Source organism: Mus caroli, unplaced genomic scaffold, assembly GCF_978045245.1.
Source record: "Mus caroli unplaced genomic scaffold, Mus_caroli_1 scaffold_9, whole genome shotgun sequence".
Classification (NCBI taxonomy): domain Eukaryota; kingdom Metazoa; phylum Chordata; class Mammalia; order Rodentia; family Muridae; genus Mus; species Mus caroli.
This window is the reverse complement of record NW_028227264.1, coordinates 17,950,793-17,966,286: the sequence shown is the minus strand read 5'-3', so window position 1 is coordinate 17,966,286 and position 15,494 is coordinate 17,950,793. Positions and strand designations below refer to the sequence as shown.

The window sequence follows — 15,494 nt, the reverse complement described above, 5'->3', positions numbered from 1 at the left end:
CTTTCCTAGGATACCAGATTCACTTTTATCAAAAATATAAATGAATCTCATTTCCAGGGCTAATTCTCCATTTTTATCCAGTTTTTACTTTACAAAGATGATCATTGAAATACTCCATTAGGCTTCCAAGACACCACCCTCTTCTAGCTTTTCTGGAATCTCCTGCTAGCTTCTTCTCATTTTCTTTTGCCGTTTTTTTTTTTTTTCCTGATGACTTAACAGCAGACTGCCCACATCTTTGTGCTATGAAATCATTCCATCTGCACTCTCATCAACTGCCATGGCTTGATGGATAAACAATGGTGTACAAACCCACACAGTCCACAGTGCACTCTCAACGCCAGGCTTATCTAGTCAACTGTCTATCTTATACTTCCATGAAGATATCTCACAGGGAAAGATATCATATTAAATCCTTATCCTCACCTGAAAATGTGTACCTCCTACTCTTAATCAATATTAGCTCTGTTTTCCCACTTGGTTTCTCAAAAAAAATTTTTTTGAGAAACCATTACTTCCTCTTGGTAAACTCCTTATATGTCTAAACCAATCCATTTCCCAATGGGTTGTCTTACCAACTTATTGTCTCTAAGATCACAATCTAACCCTAAGGCAACACTTCTAATCAATCCCACCAAAGCATCCTGGTGCATTATCACCACGATCTTTGGCTTGTGTATTACAACAGTTTCTTTGTTAGACTCCTTTCTTCCATATTGACCTTAACATAGCTGCTGGAACGACCATGCTAAAATTAAACCATATCTCATTTAAAGACCCAAGTCAATTACAATAAATGTTTAAGTTCTTACAGCAACTTAGAAAGCCCTCCAAGATCTGCCAGATCCATTGCCATCACCTGTAACTCACCACCCAATCCACTCCTCCAAAGCCTTTGTGTTTATGTCATCCTCTTATCTGAATGCCATCTGACTTCTGTTCCTTTGTCAACCTTGAGTCTGAACTCTAATATTCCCTCACACTGAGTTCTTGCTAAGATACTTGATAGAGCACAAACCTTTATCTAACTTACTGTCTCCTTATGTTTTTTGACAATATATTACCATCCCATGTCTTATACAACCTCATACTCATTAAGAGGACTTGTTTTCTTCACAAGAATCTGAGTTTCATGCAGTCTTTCCGCTATTAGTGAATGGTGACTCTGTTTAAGCCAACCACCTGGGAGCTGTCATGATTCCCTTTCTGTATTTTAGGTCTTCAAGCTACACACACACACACAGAGAGAGAGAGAGAGAGAGAGAGAGAGAGAGAGAGAGAGAGAGAGAGAGAGAGAGAGAGAGAGAGAGAGAGAGAGAGAGAGAGGTTTGCACAGCAGTCCTAGAACCTGGATATTTTACCTGCGCATGCGCACGGCTCTTACCCACGTTCAGGCTAAAATGATCTCTCAGCAGTGCAGTGGGACCCACGCTTTTGCTCACGATCCACAGAAGTCTGTCTTCTATTGAAACCGTCTGAGAGGACAGCCCTTCCTGGAAGCAAGTTCTACTCTTCCTATTCATGTCCTTGGCATTCCTCCACGAAGCCATTCCCTCAGTCTCTCTGTTCACTCTCATAAATCACCCATCTCCTTTTCCTAGTCTTTCAGTATGGAGGCATGGACCCGAAATGCACACGTGACCGGCTTCTTGCCCACATTCAGATTTCTACTCCAAGTCTCTTTATCAGAGAGCTTCCCCGACCATCACAGCCAAAATAGCAAAGCGCGAACTCCACGGACAACCACACACGTACTACACGCTGCTCCAGCTTCTGCCGCACTTTATTCTAAAGCCTTTCTTACAATCTGACATCACATGTTTACTTATCTTTAGGTTGGTTTTGTTTGTTTGTTTGTTTTTAAATTTAAAATCTCACTTAGTAGCCCAGGGTGAGCTTGATCCTGCCTCAGCCTCCCAAGTCCTAGGATGACAAATGTGTTCTATCATACAGGATTTTAATTTATTTTTAATCACATCTCTTCACCCTCAAAATGTAAAGTCTGTGGAAGAAAAATACTCTATTCACTATTGTGTCCTCAATGCTAGGATTAGAGTCTTTAATTCCCAGGGTTTCCTAAGATCACAGGAGTAAATAAATAACTAGTTTCTCATACACACACACACACACACACACACAGAGAGAGAGAGAGAGAGAGAGAGAGAGAGAGAGAGAGAGAGAGAGAGAGAGACTTGGGACTTTCCAATGTTGTGTCTCTCTCAAACATTTTCTTTACCTAGGTCTAAGGAGACATTTGATTGCATAGTCTGAGTCACATGTTCCTGTTATAGGTCTGTCATTGGTGTGGGATTAACAGGACAGGACAGGAAACCTAAAAGAGAGAGAAGGAAAAGAAAAATAGGTTTTCCTTATAGAATCCGGGGTGGGAATGGAGTGGGGCGGACTCGGGGGAAGCAGAAACAACAGATGGGAACCGCAGAGATTTTCAAGAGTGGGAAGGAAAATACAGGGATTAGCTGGGGCCCCTGGCAGAGGGACTGTCCCTAAATAGCTGTACCTCAGTACACTCTGGGAGAGGAAGCAGTTAGCCCAGGCAAGCCTGCATGGACGTTAAGTGACTTTTGTGGGGAGTGAGCAGGGATGGCCCTGTTTTAATAATCCTGAGAAGCTGAGGGAAGGAGGGAGAAGCCAGAGCCACACGGATTTCCTTCTTCCCTGCACCTCCTAAGGTGCTCCAGCCCATTTGCACAGTTCTGTATAGGTTGCTCTAGGGATTTATTAACAATTAGTTTCCTAGTTAAAGATAAAAATCAGTCAGAAATAAGCAACAAGCTGTCATGTGGCACGTGCACATCAACTCACACACCGCAACATGGGAAGCTTGCTACCATCGCTTGGCTCAGCCTGTCTTGTCTTGGTTTTGTGTTTGTTTTTTTTTTATCATTTTCAAAGACCTAACTCCACAGAATGAAAACTCTTAAACCACTACTTCTGATTGTAGTAAAATGTTTCTTGGGTTCTCTCGAGAGTGGGGCACCTCAGCTAATCACAGGCACGCACACACACTCTTCCCATAGTACAGTACTTTAAAATTAATAGCACATGCTGAGGAAAAACTAAACCCTTTGACGTCACTCTCGAAATGAGGAAACATAAACAGAAAAGGCTCCACTCCAGTAAGCTGCTGGCGCAGAAGCCGATTGGTCTCCGGTTTTCCCTGCCTGTGGCAACTGACAGGCTCAGCCAGCCTCCCAGGCCGGCTGCCTGCTCACCCAGCCAGTCGCTCACTCTGGGCACTGCAGCAGGCTCGGCTCTGTCCCAGCGCTCGCTTGCTTGCTCGCTCATTCGGCTGGGAGAAAAGTGGTGTCCTCGCCCAGAGAGCTTCTCTCTCCCTTCCTTCTTTCTCGAGCTCTCTGAGTCCTTTGGCGTTTCTTTCTTTCTTTCCTTTTTTTTTTTTTTTTTTTTAAATATTTTCTTTCTTTCTTTCTTTTTTTTTATAAAACTTGCATAATTATACTGCTAATCCTGGATGAGGTTGCTGGATTCTGCAGCACAAATCTTCATGAACAAGCCGCACCGCTCAGAGATTTCACAGCATTCAAAGGTCACAGAACTGCCACTATGGTTAAATGTCTTGTTTAATGGTTGAGGTATGTACAACAAATTTAAGCGGCAAGTTCATTTTACTTGAGAGTTCCGAGTCACAGGGAGACAGGCGCCAGGGTTTTTGTTTTTATTGAAAATGGACCCGGACCTATATATACGTATATATATGTATTTTTGTCTGTGATTGTTCCTACAGCAACCAGCTTTTGAATTTCCTTCCTTTTTCTAAGCGAACTGACTAAGCATTGTGCCCTGAATTAACTCTTCGAGGGCAACAGGGTTTAGCAGGAGCGTGGGCATTCTCTGAACTTTGAGCCCTCATAGAGCCCCACCACCCCCCCACCCCCCCACCCCCACGTCTTTAAATGAGTGCAGTATTTCTTCTCCATTATCAATTTTAGAATTGGGTCATTTTTCAGTTCTGGTAGGACGGGGCAGGAAAATGTTGGTGAAGGGTTGTGAACCACTGGAGGAGAAAATCAGGTTGATTTGTTGATTTGCTTTCTCTTGGGTTTGTTGGTTGGTCGGGAGCAGACCTCAAAATGAAGAAAGTAGAGCTGACAACACAAGGGAACAGCTGGCAGTGAGAGAGAACAGAGGCGATGGGTAGAGGGCTGTGGAGGGGGGGGTGCGGGGGGTGTGAGAAAAATCTACTTTATTATCTTGCTGCATTTTCTAAAAAGCCTATTTTCAATCTCAAAGTTAACAGGAGAGATGTAGATTTGAGTTATGTGGGCAATGATGTAAGTCTTACTGTTTACAAAGGAAAATAAAAGTTTATTATCACTGCAAGATTCAGTAATTATCTTTTCCTGAAGGGTTTGAAAGCAGAGTCAGATATTTAATTAGGGACTTAAGTGATGGTGTCTGGGGACTAATTAATCATCCAAAAATTCAGCTCTTCGTGTGCTCTGGCCAGAGAGCATTGCAAGAAGGAAACAAGGCAGGCACATATACCCATGCACAGTAAACTGCCTGCCTAGCTCACTAGCTGCTGCAGAAGGCACGGCTGAACACAGAGCTAAGGGTTTCAGCCACGCATTATTCTGTGTCTAAGGGGACCTTGCTGGGAACCTTCCCTGTCTGACAGTCAATTTTTATAAAAGCAATTCAAATAGTACACAGTTACCATAGGTTTCCTTATCTGAGAGTTATGCAATAACAGATGAGACAGAATTATTCGAAACCATTCCCCCTGCTCCACAGTTTCTAACTTGTTCTCCTTAAAGTTTCTATTCTCAACACTGAGAACTAGAAATCTGTGAAACTGGGTCAGTACCAGTAGCCCTGAGAACACAGGCATAAACGCTGCATTCTCAAGGGTTAACAGTTAACTGCCTAGTGTACCTAGCTAAGAACAGCGAAAATATTAGCTGGGAGTTGCAGAGGGTGTGCTATGAATGGACAATTGCTTTTCCGCAGCGCCTGCTGGGGAACAAGGACTTTGTGTGTCATGAATGCACGACTGCAGCTCCTCCATTTCCTCTGCTTTATCTTTTATTACTGGCTGGGGTAACAAAGAGGTGCCAGTGGAGCTGTCTTGAGTGACATTTGCTCCAGTAAAATGAAGTCCCTTTTTATTGCCAGTAGGAGCTCAAAGTTAACTAGCAACAACTCCCAAATCCAGATTCTCCTGACAAGGCTTTCTACCTGACTCTGAGCTGTCTGATTTCAGAGGCTCCACTCAACTGAGCATGTGCCAACGCCAGGGAAGAGCGTTACAGCAAAATGGTTTGGAGAAACTATTTTTTGAATGAAGCTACTTAGGACAAGGATGGAAAAATCCAAGATGTGTCAGAGACAGGCGTCAGTTTAAAGAAAACAATGGCACCAGGACACCTTTTTAACACTGTCCACTGTGTTTGGCACAAAGCCACCCATTGTTGAAACTGAACAAAAACCCTAGCTAAAATGTTTGCCGAGAATTTGCCAAGCATACCTTGTAAGTGACCTAAAATAACTTTAAACCTGGAATTTTTAACTGTTTTGCGAAATGATTTTTGGTGTTAAATTCCAGATGAAAATGTAATCTAGAAGCTGTCAATGATCAAGACAAGGGCATCCTGATGTCAGATAGTGTTGTTCTCAGCCAGAAGAAGGGTGTACACGCAAAACTAAACTGGTCAACCTGCATCCAAGTGGGAATGTACCACCTGGAAACGCCTCTGTCCAGTAACCATTCTTCCAGGGTCTAACTTGCTGTTTGCCAACAAGGGAAGCAGCTTGTTGACTCACGTGGCATAGTGTTAGAAGGAATTTATTAGGCAAGAAGCCAATCCAGCTCACGTCTACAAGTCCTTCATTACATTAAAGACAAGTGTCATATTTAAGCATCAGAGAGGATTTGTGAACATCTAGTTAAGAGTTGTTTAATGTAGTTTATCTCACAATCCAGAGGTGGCATATAACGTAGGAAGGAGCAATCCAAGTACATGAACCATCCCAAGAATCCACCATGTTGCAGTTCACATAGACCAGTGGGGTCTTGAGTCAGGTAGAAGTGTTTCTTAGCAGGTACAGCTCCCTGAGAAAACACAATGTTGGCATTTGAAGATTTACCTGGTCCCTCACACTGTTGTGAAGCCATTCCCATAATTGCTTCGTGATGGTAGCTCCCTCATTTCCTTAACGTGCACGCCAGGAGCACAGCTTTCTCCCACAGGAGTGTCCTGGACACTCAGCACCTTCATTCATGACATGGTGCCTACTCGGTTCCTTAGTAGACTTGAAAGTGCTTGATATTGAGATGTGAGGAGAAGAAAAGAAAAGAAACTGTAGGGACCCAAAGTGACTAATGTCTGTATACCAGGCATGTTTAGAAATTTAGCAAGAAGAAAATGTGTCAGTGTTCTAATGTTAAGCCAAAACATTTAAATTCCCACCCCAAGGATTATTTAACCATTTGAACAGGTTAGCTTTTAATTGAGAGAGTGGACAGAAGAGAGTAGTGGATAGGACCCTCTGGTCCAGGACTCACAACCTCATTTAGGCAGCACCCAGCTGGTCGACACCAAGCCACTCAGTCACCCTTGACTCTAGTGTTTTCATCTGTACTACAAACTGTTGCATTAGATTATTTCTAACATTCCTTTAGGACAAGCATTTTTATAGTGTTTTTTACTTTCAACCAGAGGTTTGTTGTTATTTGTAAATGTGAAAAGTGACAAACTTTTATTCAAAAAAAAAAATCACAAATGAACCACTGCTGCTCTTCATGCTTCCAGCGTGTCAAACAAACCTGAAGAAAACACAAAGACAGGTTGGGGTTGGAAAAAATGGCCCAGTGGATAAAGTACTTGTTGAGCAAGCATGAGGTTCCGAGTTCAGATCCTCCACACACACACATGTCAAAGCTGAGCATGACAACATGTGTCTATAACCACAGCACCTGAGGGACAGAAACAGGAGGATGATGGGAGCTCACTAGCTGGCCAACATAGCCCAAAAGGTGAGCTCTGGGTTCATAAAAGGACTCTGTTTCATTAGAACAAAACAAAACAAAACAAAAAAAAACAAAAACCACAACACAGAAAGAAATAAACAAAAACAAAGAGTCATAGGGAAAACACTGGACATCAAACTCTGGTCGTGCATAAGCACATACACCCACACACCCACATCTGCACACAGTATACCATAGGCACACGTACACAGGCACACACAAAGTTTGGAAGGGAGGTGTAAAAAGAAAAACTATGCAAAAGAGGCAGCTGAATGCAAGTTAGACGGCAAGAAGTAAGTTTGTGTCCATATTGTCTCCTAACATGGTCAGGTGAAGAGATCATTATTCTTTCGTGGTGGTGATCTTAAAAACTACAACATTGAGGCGTGCCCAGGCTTTGCCATAAATTGACTTGCTTTATTGGCCAGCCTAAGATGGAGACGAAAACTCAAGCATGGGGTTTTCTTCACTGTTCCTTGAGGTACAGGAAGAATCCTTTGGAGAAGTTAAAAGCAGGCCCAGATCCCAGCAGCCACTTGACATTAATGGGGAGGGTTGGCAGCCATGATGTAATGTGCTGTCTATGCTATGGGAAGCCCTTAGCATCTGGGAGCTTCTAACAGTGTCTCCAGTGACTTCCTGGGTCACTTGTGTGAGAGTGTGGGGGTAAACTTTTTAGGTCCTAGAGACCTTGGTTTCCTTGTTGTTAATGCTCGTTGGTGCCTTTGTGCTCCATTCTGCTATTTATGCTGACAAGGTTCATACTGAACCATTAGCCTGGGCGGAGTATTCCCACCTCTCCTGTCCCTTCTCCTCACCACCCCTCTTTATGCCTTAGCACCAGATCCTTATTTAAGTTTATATAATTCTTCCTCTAAGATAATCACATTACCAGGAAAAGCCAAAGTAATCACAAGTCATGGGTTTGGAGAATTTCATCCAGAAAGACTGTGGCTCCCCTGAGAAAGTTTTCTCTCTTCGCCATATTTATCTCCTGTGAAGTGGTATCCTTCTGCTGGAGCATTTCCTGAGACAGCAAAGGGGCGTGGTTTGTGTTTGGGGCAGATGGGACAGGCATCTTTCTCATAAACGCCAGTCATTCTTTAGTTTCTACATTACTTTCCTTGGCATTGCTCACACTCCAGTTCTGATTTCTTTAGAGAAGAACTGAAAACATTCCGTGTCTACTGCGAGGCATGAGCCCTGGTGCAGGCACGCTGCCTCATCCTACTGGTTGGCTTCAATGTAGTTCAATGATCTTAAACCAGACACTGCTCCATCCTGTGTGGCCAGGACAGCTGGCGTCTCTGCCAAGTAGAAGTTTACAATTAACAGCTGAAGCATGGAGGATGGACAGATTTTTTTATTTCAAATAAACCTAGAAACAGCTTGCCAGCACACAGAAGTCTATTAAGCACAGGTGATTCTTAATAATATTCTGTAAATATCTCAATATGTAGAAACAAAAAACAAACAAACAAAAAACAAAAAACCCCCACCTAAATCCTATGAACACCACTCTCTGGATGGCATTGGGCTTTGTGAGCAGTACAGAGTGTGAAAATATAACTGAAGCCGAGAACCCAGTCCTTTTGTGGAGCGCAAGAGGCCTCTTCCCTCCCTCCCTGTGCTCCTCCCCTTCCTCTTCACCTGTCAGTCGTTTCCCCTCCCCTCCCCTCCTCTCTCCTCTGTCCTGCCCTCTCTTCTCCTACCCTGGCCTCACCTCTCTTCTCCTCCTCTCCTTTCCCCTTTGTCCTTCCCTCCCCTCTCCCCTCCCCTCTCTCTGTCATCTGTAAGGGGAAGATGAACAAAATGAAGAGTCACACAAAGGCTTTGATGGTTTCAGTACACATAATTCAGATTAATGTTTGCTGTAATTTTCTCCTTTCTAGCAACTGCTGAGCCCATTTAAGGGGCATCTAAGAGTTGGGACTCTGGATCATTTAAGGGGCATCTAAGAGTTGGGACTCTGGATCATTTAAGGGGCGTCTAAGAGTTGGGACTCTGGATCATTTAAGGGGCATCTAAGAGTTGGGACTCTGGGTCGTCCCTCTGGCCATGGCTGGTTAGGGATGAAGAACGTGTTTCTATGGAGCCAGGTATAGATATGGGAGGTGATTATAAACTTTAGTTGGTCAAATCTTGATTTCTACAGATAATATTGATCAATAGTTCTCATACCTTTCAACTCTATAAATCTTAGTAAAAAACATACAATTATTTTTTCATTTTCATATAAAAATCAGAAACTAACTGAACCCAGCAATAAATGAATTATTATTTTATATCAAGGTAATTAAATACTATTGTTACTTAAGAGAATGAAGTAGACCTATACACAAAAGATCTGTAGGGATTTTTCAGATAAATAAAACAGAAAAGCAACTACATTTGTTGCTACTGATATTTGTCTAAATACGTAGAACATTATTATATTCTCAGAGAACATCTCTGGAAATCTAGATTAAAAAGTGTAGAAAAAATGCTTCTAAGAGGAGAACCTGAAACGCAGAGGAGAACACTTAGTTTTTGTGGATTCTGTAGAGTTGTTCACGTTTCCCCTACACACTGCAATTACAGCAGAAACCATTTTGCTGATGTGTTTGTGACACTGCCTGGTATCTGACATTGAAAACAATGTTAGAAAATGAAGGGAAAAGGATTTTTATCTGGCTTTGAATTTATATCATGTGGTTTTTGAAAACTGCAAAAAAAAGAGAGAATGTTCTGCAAGTAATTGTCGTGGACAGGAAATTACTGATAACTCAACAGTGTAGAATGCTCTGGAAGTAAGGGTCACGGACAAAAACCATGGAGACTTCAAAGCATAGACTATTCTGGAAGTAAGCGTTGTGGACAGGAGATCATGGAGACCTCGGCAGGGCAGAATGTTCTGGACGTAAGAGTTGCAGGCAGGAAGCATGGAGACCTGGACAGGACGGCTTGAATAACTCGGGCCACCATCACCCCCCCTAGCTTTCTTTCCCTCAGTATAGAATCAAGACCAAAGTTCCTCTCAGCATGGCATGGTGTTCATGAAAACCTTCCGGCTCTACCTATAGATGTTATATATTTTGCTGGTTTAAGCAATCAGCTAAATTATGTGCTTTAAAATTGGTTCAGTTTCACTTAACTTTCAGGTTAATTAAGAACAAAAAGCTTATAATTTTCCCAAATTGTCTCGAAGGAAACTATGTATCTGGGAAAACTTTTAAAGTAAATTTATAACATAATATCAATTATTTTAGAAAAAATTATTTATATTAATATGTTCGAGTGGTAGGCATGCAAACAACTAATGCTGGTTTGGTTCAAATATGATTTATGCATTTCTTGGTTTTCCATGAGGGAAAAAAAAAAAAACCCTTCATTTCCCTTCCCCATTGTGCCAGTCTCCAGCTGTGTCCAGGGAGAAGAAAGAACTCAGTCATTCGCGAGTGTAGACAGCATTCTCATGAGAGGGAATGCCCTGACAAGATGGAGGTCTAAAGAAAGTGTCGATTTAGAAAAGGTCATTAGCTCTAGAAAGAGTTGTTTCCGGTGTGGTGGAAATGTGCCTCTTCCTGAGTCCTTCACAAGATTGCCTCATACTTTCAAAGAAACGAAAACATAATTTCACTTTGGCTTTTCATTCAGTTTAGAAACTTTATTCTTCATGGAACATATCTGGTCATTTGTCTCCTATTTCCTGAGTTCCTTTATTTGGAGAGAGGATCTTTAACTTCAGATAAAAGGAACCGGTATCTGTGCAAAGAACATTCTAGCATATTCTTCTGTACTTTCTTCTATTAAAAATCATTGTGTTAAAAAGGTGCCCCAAGAACATATAAATACAACACACACACACACATATATATTTCTCTCTCTCTCTCTCTCTCTCTCTCTCTCTCTGTTTTTAACCAATTCTGATGCCTAGCCTGCAAGTGAAGTTATAGGAAAGAGGTACATGGCACCGGCCTTCTCAAGCTTGAAACAGAGGCAAAGGTCTGGGGTCAGGGGTCAAGGGTCAGCGCCAGTCTAGCACCTGTAAGGTCATAGGACTGATCTCCAGCATCACTGGGGAAAACTTTTCATGTCTACATCCCTCTCAAAACTAACAGGTGACTTGGAAGTCAGAGTGACTTTACATATATTGCCCCTTCTAATACAGAGCTTTAAAAACGAAATTCATCAGATATTTATTGAATCAAATGGCAAAATGTAATTTAAAACAAAATAAGTGTTTGTGTGGTGGGAGAAAAGAAAAGAAAAAAAAACAGGAAGAGAAAAAGAAGATCTGCTCATTTTTTAAAGAGCCCTGAATTTGTAACCAAAAACTCTGAGTTTGGGTTCTTGCTACAACAATGATACTGTTGGCAAGGTAGTTACCATTTTTGGTTTTCGTGTCTCTAAAATGTGGCTTGCAGCACAGCAAGGATTAGCTAGCCCATTTTAAAAGCACAGACCTTGAGGCCGAAAGGAATCCCAACTTGAATCCCTGGCTTCTGGCTCTGCTATTGAGCCTCTCAGGCCCCAGAACTGTAAGGATATGTTTCTTTATAAATTACCCAATCTCGAACATTATGTGCTGGCTTCAGACATCTGGTGACCTGGGTTGCTTACTTGCCTTTTTTTATATTAAGCTATCGCACATATAACCTAAATTATAAATGTATTGTTCATTCACTTACTCTAAGAAAATCTCCATTCCTTTGTGTGTTATTCACATTGCCAGTGTTGGTTCCTGCCAGCATCTGGGATCCTGACGTAGGAGGACCGCCACAAGTTTGAGGCAAGCATGAGATGTAGAGTTAGTTTGAGGTCAATCTGGGCCCCACAATGAGACCTTTCCTTAAAACAAATGGAGAACTCCAATTACTCAAGTGGAGACAACGACTTTCCCTATCGTCAGCATGCCAGAATCGCTTCACACCACCTCCATTCTTTCATTTGATGTTGCGGCTTGAGACTTCATGGAAGTTGCTTAATGTAGCTGTGTTTTGTTTATTTGAACTAGTGCATGAGATTTGTCCACTGTGTTGGACTGTCCAGTTTCTTACATGATGGATAATGCCAGCCCGAGTCTTTAGGAGCATAGTGCTTCTATTTCTCCTGAGGATGTCGCTGGAAATAAAACTCCATGGCCTTAGGAAGCCATGTTGAAGATTAGTGGGAAATGCAGAATTTCTCAAAGATGCTTAAGACTCGATGTTCTCAACAAGAGTCCATTTCTTCCTCACCACCCACATCAGCGTTTCTGTTAGGCATAGGGTAAAGGCCGTCCTGATTAAATGAATCACAAGCATACAAGTATCTTTGTTGTGTCCAGTCATTCTATATTTTAATTGTAAAAAAATCCTTTATACGTTTGTTTGTTTTAGTATCTTTGCTTACTCTAAGTGGTACAAACATTTCTTCCATTGGCAAAATTTCCTGTTTCATTCTTTGCTGGTATCTTGGGTTCTCCACATTTCTACATGAATTTTAGACGTAAGGTTCTCCGCCACAAAACCAAACAAGGAGGCAAATGAGCAGTTGGGATACAAGCTAATCTGAGATCTTCCCTGGGCCTTGGTTTATAAGCACGCTGTTCCCACTTACGTTGGTCTCTATCACCCCTCAATCCTATCTTCTGTCTGGCTTGGTGACATCCCTTGCTCTGCCTATTAGTAGGTGCTTAGTATTTTGTTCTGATCTAAATAATACCTCTTCAGTTTCAACTTTTTGCTTCCAATATCCATGAAAAGTGTGAGTGTGTGTGTGTGTGTGTGTGTGCAGTTTACTAGCCACAACCTTACTAAACTCATGAGTTTAAGTACTTTATAGATTCTTTTGATTTTCCAACCAAATAATTATATTTTCCAAAAATATCAGTGGTCATCTGTCTTCATTTTTAATACTGGTCCCCTTTGTTTATTTACTGGCTAAGAATTTAGTAAATCACTAAAAGATCAATAGTGTACAGTATTATCCCTGTCCTCATCACAGAAGAAAAGCCCTTGGCAGTCTGCCATTAAGTATAATACTCTTCATAACATGTAGACAAAAATCCTTTATCCATTGTGTGCTAAGAATCTAACTTATTAAGTACTCTTTCTGATATCAAATGTATGATTTTTATTTTTACTCTCTTATAGTGGTTGTTGGTTTTGAATGTCAAATCAAATTGAAATCTTAGAGTAAATCTAATTTGGTTAGGATATGTCATGCTCACTCACATGTTTGTCTATCAGTCTACCTGTCTGTATCTGTCTCTGTTTGTGTGTGCATGTGCATGTTTGTGTGTGTGCATATGTGTGTGTGTGTGTGTGTGTCTGTGTGTATTACTGGAGATCACACTCAGAGTCTTGTACATATGGAATGAGTGCTCTGCCACTGAGGTGTCCTAAGCCCTTTATACTCTTAAAAAATAATCTATACCACACCACGACTTTCAAATATTTCTCTCCCATTATTTCTGATGTCTGTTTCTAGGCAAATTTTTTTTTAATTTCACATAGTCCCACCTGTTGGTTACAGAAACTATTCCCTGTGCTAGTAGAGTCTTCTTGGCATTCTTACCTGTGTCTACAACTCCATGTGTCCTCCCTGAGAGAACCCTAGTGCAATGGTTAGCAACCTTTTCTAATGCTGTGCCTCTTTAATATGGTTTCTCACATTGTGTGACCCCCAGCCATAAAATTATTTTCCTCATAGCTGCAATTTTGCTACTGTTATGGATTTTAATGTAAATCGCTGATATGCAGGATATCTGATATGTGACCCCTGTGAAAGGGTCATTTAACTGCCGAAGGAGTCATGACCCCCATGTTGAGAACCGCTGATCTCCCAGTTTCAGCTTTCCAGGTGTTAAGGTCTTTGATCCATTTTGAGTTGGTTTTTCCACAGTGATCAATGAGAGCTTAAGTCGACTCTTCTGCAGGCCGAGGTCCAGTTGTGTCGGCACTGCTGGGTGATAGGCTGCTTTTCCCCACGGTATGTTCTTGATGCTTCTGTTAAGTATTAGGTATCTACAGCTGGATGGACTTACTTCTGGGTCCTCTGTCCTTTGCCATTTGTCTGCATGTCTGTTTTATGTCTGTAACCAGATAGTTTTATTATTATCACTCTGGAGTATAATTTGAGGTCAACTTTCATGATTTCAGCAGCAGAAGGTTTTTTCTATTTAGGATTGCTTTGGTTGTGTGTTGTATTTTATGTTTTCATATGAAAGTATGTATTTTTTTTCCTTTTCAGTTCTTTGAAGAATGTCTTTGGAATTTTTCGTTTTAAAAATTGAGTGTATTGATAGAAGTTTTCCTGCATGCATACTTGCTTGCTACATGTATGCCTCATATCTGCAGGCCAGAAAACAAAAGCATTGGATCCCTTAGAACTGGGATTATAGATGGGTGTGAGCTGCCATGTGGGTGCTAGGACTAGAACCTGAGTCTTCTGCGTAAGAACACTGCTGAGCCATCTCTCTAGCTCCTGTGCCTGCAGTGTTTAACGGGGATCGAATTGAGCCTGGAGATTGCTTTTGGCACTATAGCCATTTTCACACTGTTGATTCTGATGATTCAGGAACATGAAGAGATTTCTCCATCATCTTTAGTTTCACTTTTCAGTGGCTGAAAGTTTTTCTTGGGTAGGTTTTGCACATCCTAGATCCCTCTCAGTAGTTTATTTTTTGAGTGTAGTTCTGATTGAGGTGTTTTTCCTATTTTCTTTCCTTAAGAGTTCCTTATTGCTATAAATAAAGCCTCTGTGTTAAGATTGTGTTTATTCATCTAGACTTTCATACATGAGTGCTGTATTTACACAACATCCCCTCAACTTCTGTCCTTCTTTAAAATTCTTCCTACATCCCTCTGTTCCTGCATGGCCTCTTATTCTTTCAGTACTGTTATAATTTAATTATAGTACATTATATATTATTTATAAATTTATCAATATAGATTTCTGAGTCCATTATTGCTGGTCATATGTATATGGTTATGACTGATGCCTTGGGATTGGAGAAGCTATGGGGTGGGGAGGCGCTTGTTGCTGGAGAAAACTGATACTGCCTATAGCTCTTCATGAAGGAATGGGGTCTTGTGAGAGGCCCCTCATTCATGTCCACATGCCAATTAATGTCCTCATTCTTCAGGTCCTGTTTAGGCAACCACATTGTTGCAGTATCAATGGTGTAGCTTCCCTGTCATTCATCAAAGACACTACCATGTAGCACACATTATGGCTTTCTGTCTCTTCTGGAAATGTTCCCTGAGCCCTATGTGCAGGGTTGTGTTGTAGATTTATCAATGAGGCGAGGCAGCTCACAGTCAGGTGCTCTCTACATTTTCACCAATTTTGTGCCTGCAACTTTATTGAAAATGTTTATTAAATCTAAGTTTTCTGGTAGAGTCTATAGAGTCTTTTAAGTATTGAATTGTGTCATTTGAAAATAGGGATAATTTCTCTTCTTTCCTGTTTTTATCCCTTTTATATTCTGTCTTGTCTTAATGCTCTGACTAAAACTTAG

The 15,494-nt window shown here is 41.3% G+C and overlaps 1 protein-coding gene across 2 annotated transcripts in view; it reads left to right on the top strand.

Annotated features, from left to right (window-relative positions):
* Positions 1–3,182: 3,182 nt before the first annotated feature.
* The window catches only part of Pde7b (phosphodiesterase 7B), a 334,788-nt gene continuing 322,476 nt past the window's right edge, over positions 3,183–15,494 (top strand). Inside the window, exon 1 of one of the 2 annotated variants that reach the window (XM_085842676.1) lies at positions 3,183–3,611. In XM_085842676.1, coding sequence (XP_085698802.1) covers positions 3,591–3,611 — 21 coding nt within the window. In that variant the 5' untranslated portion in view covers positions 3,183–3,590. The remainder of the gene's footprint in view (positions 3,612–15,494) is intronic. The other variant, XM_021174159.3, reaches the window with a different exon arrangement.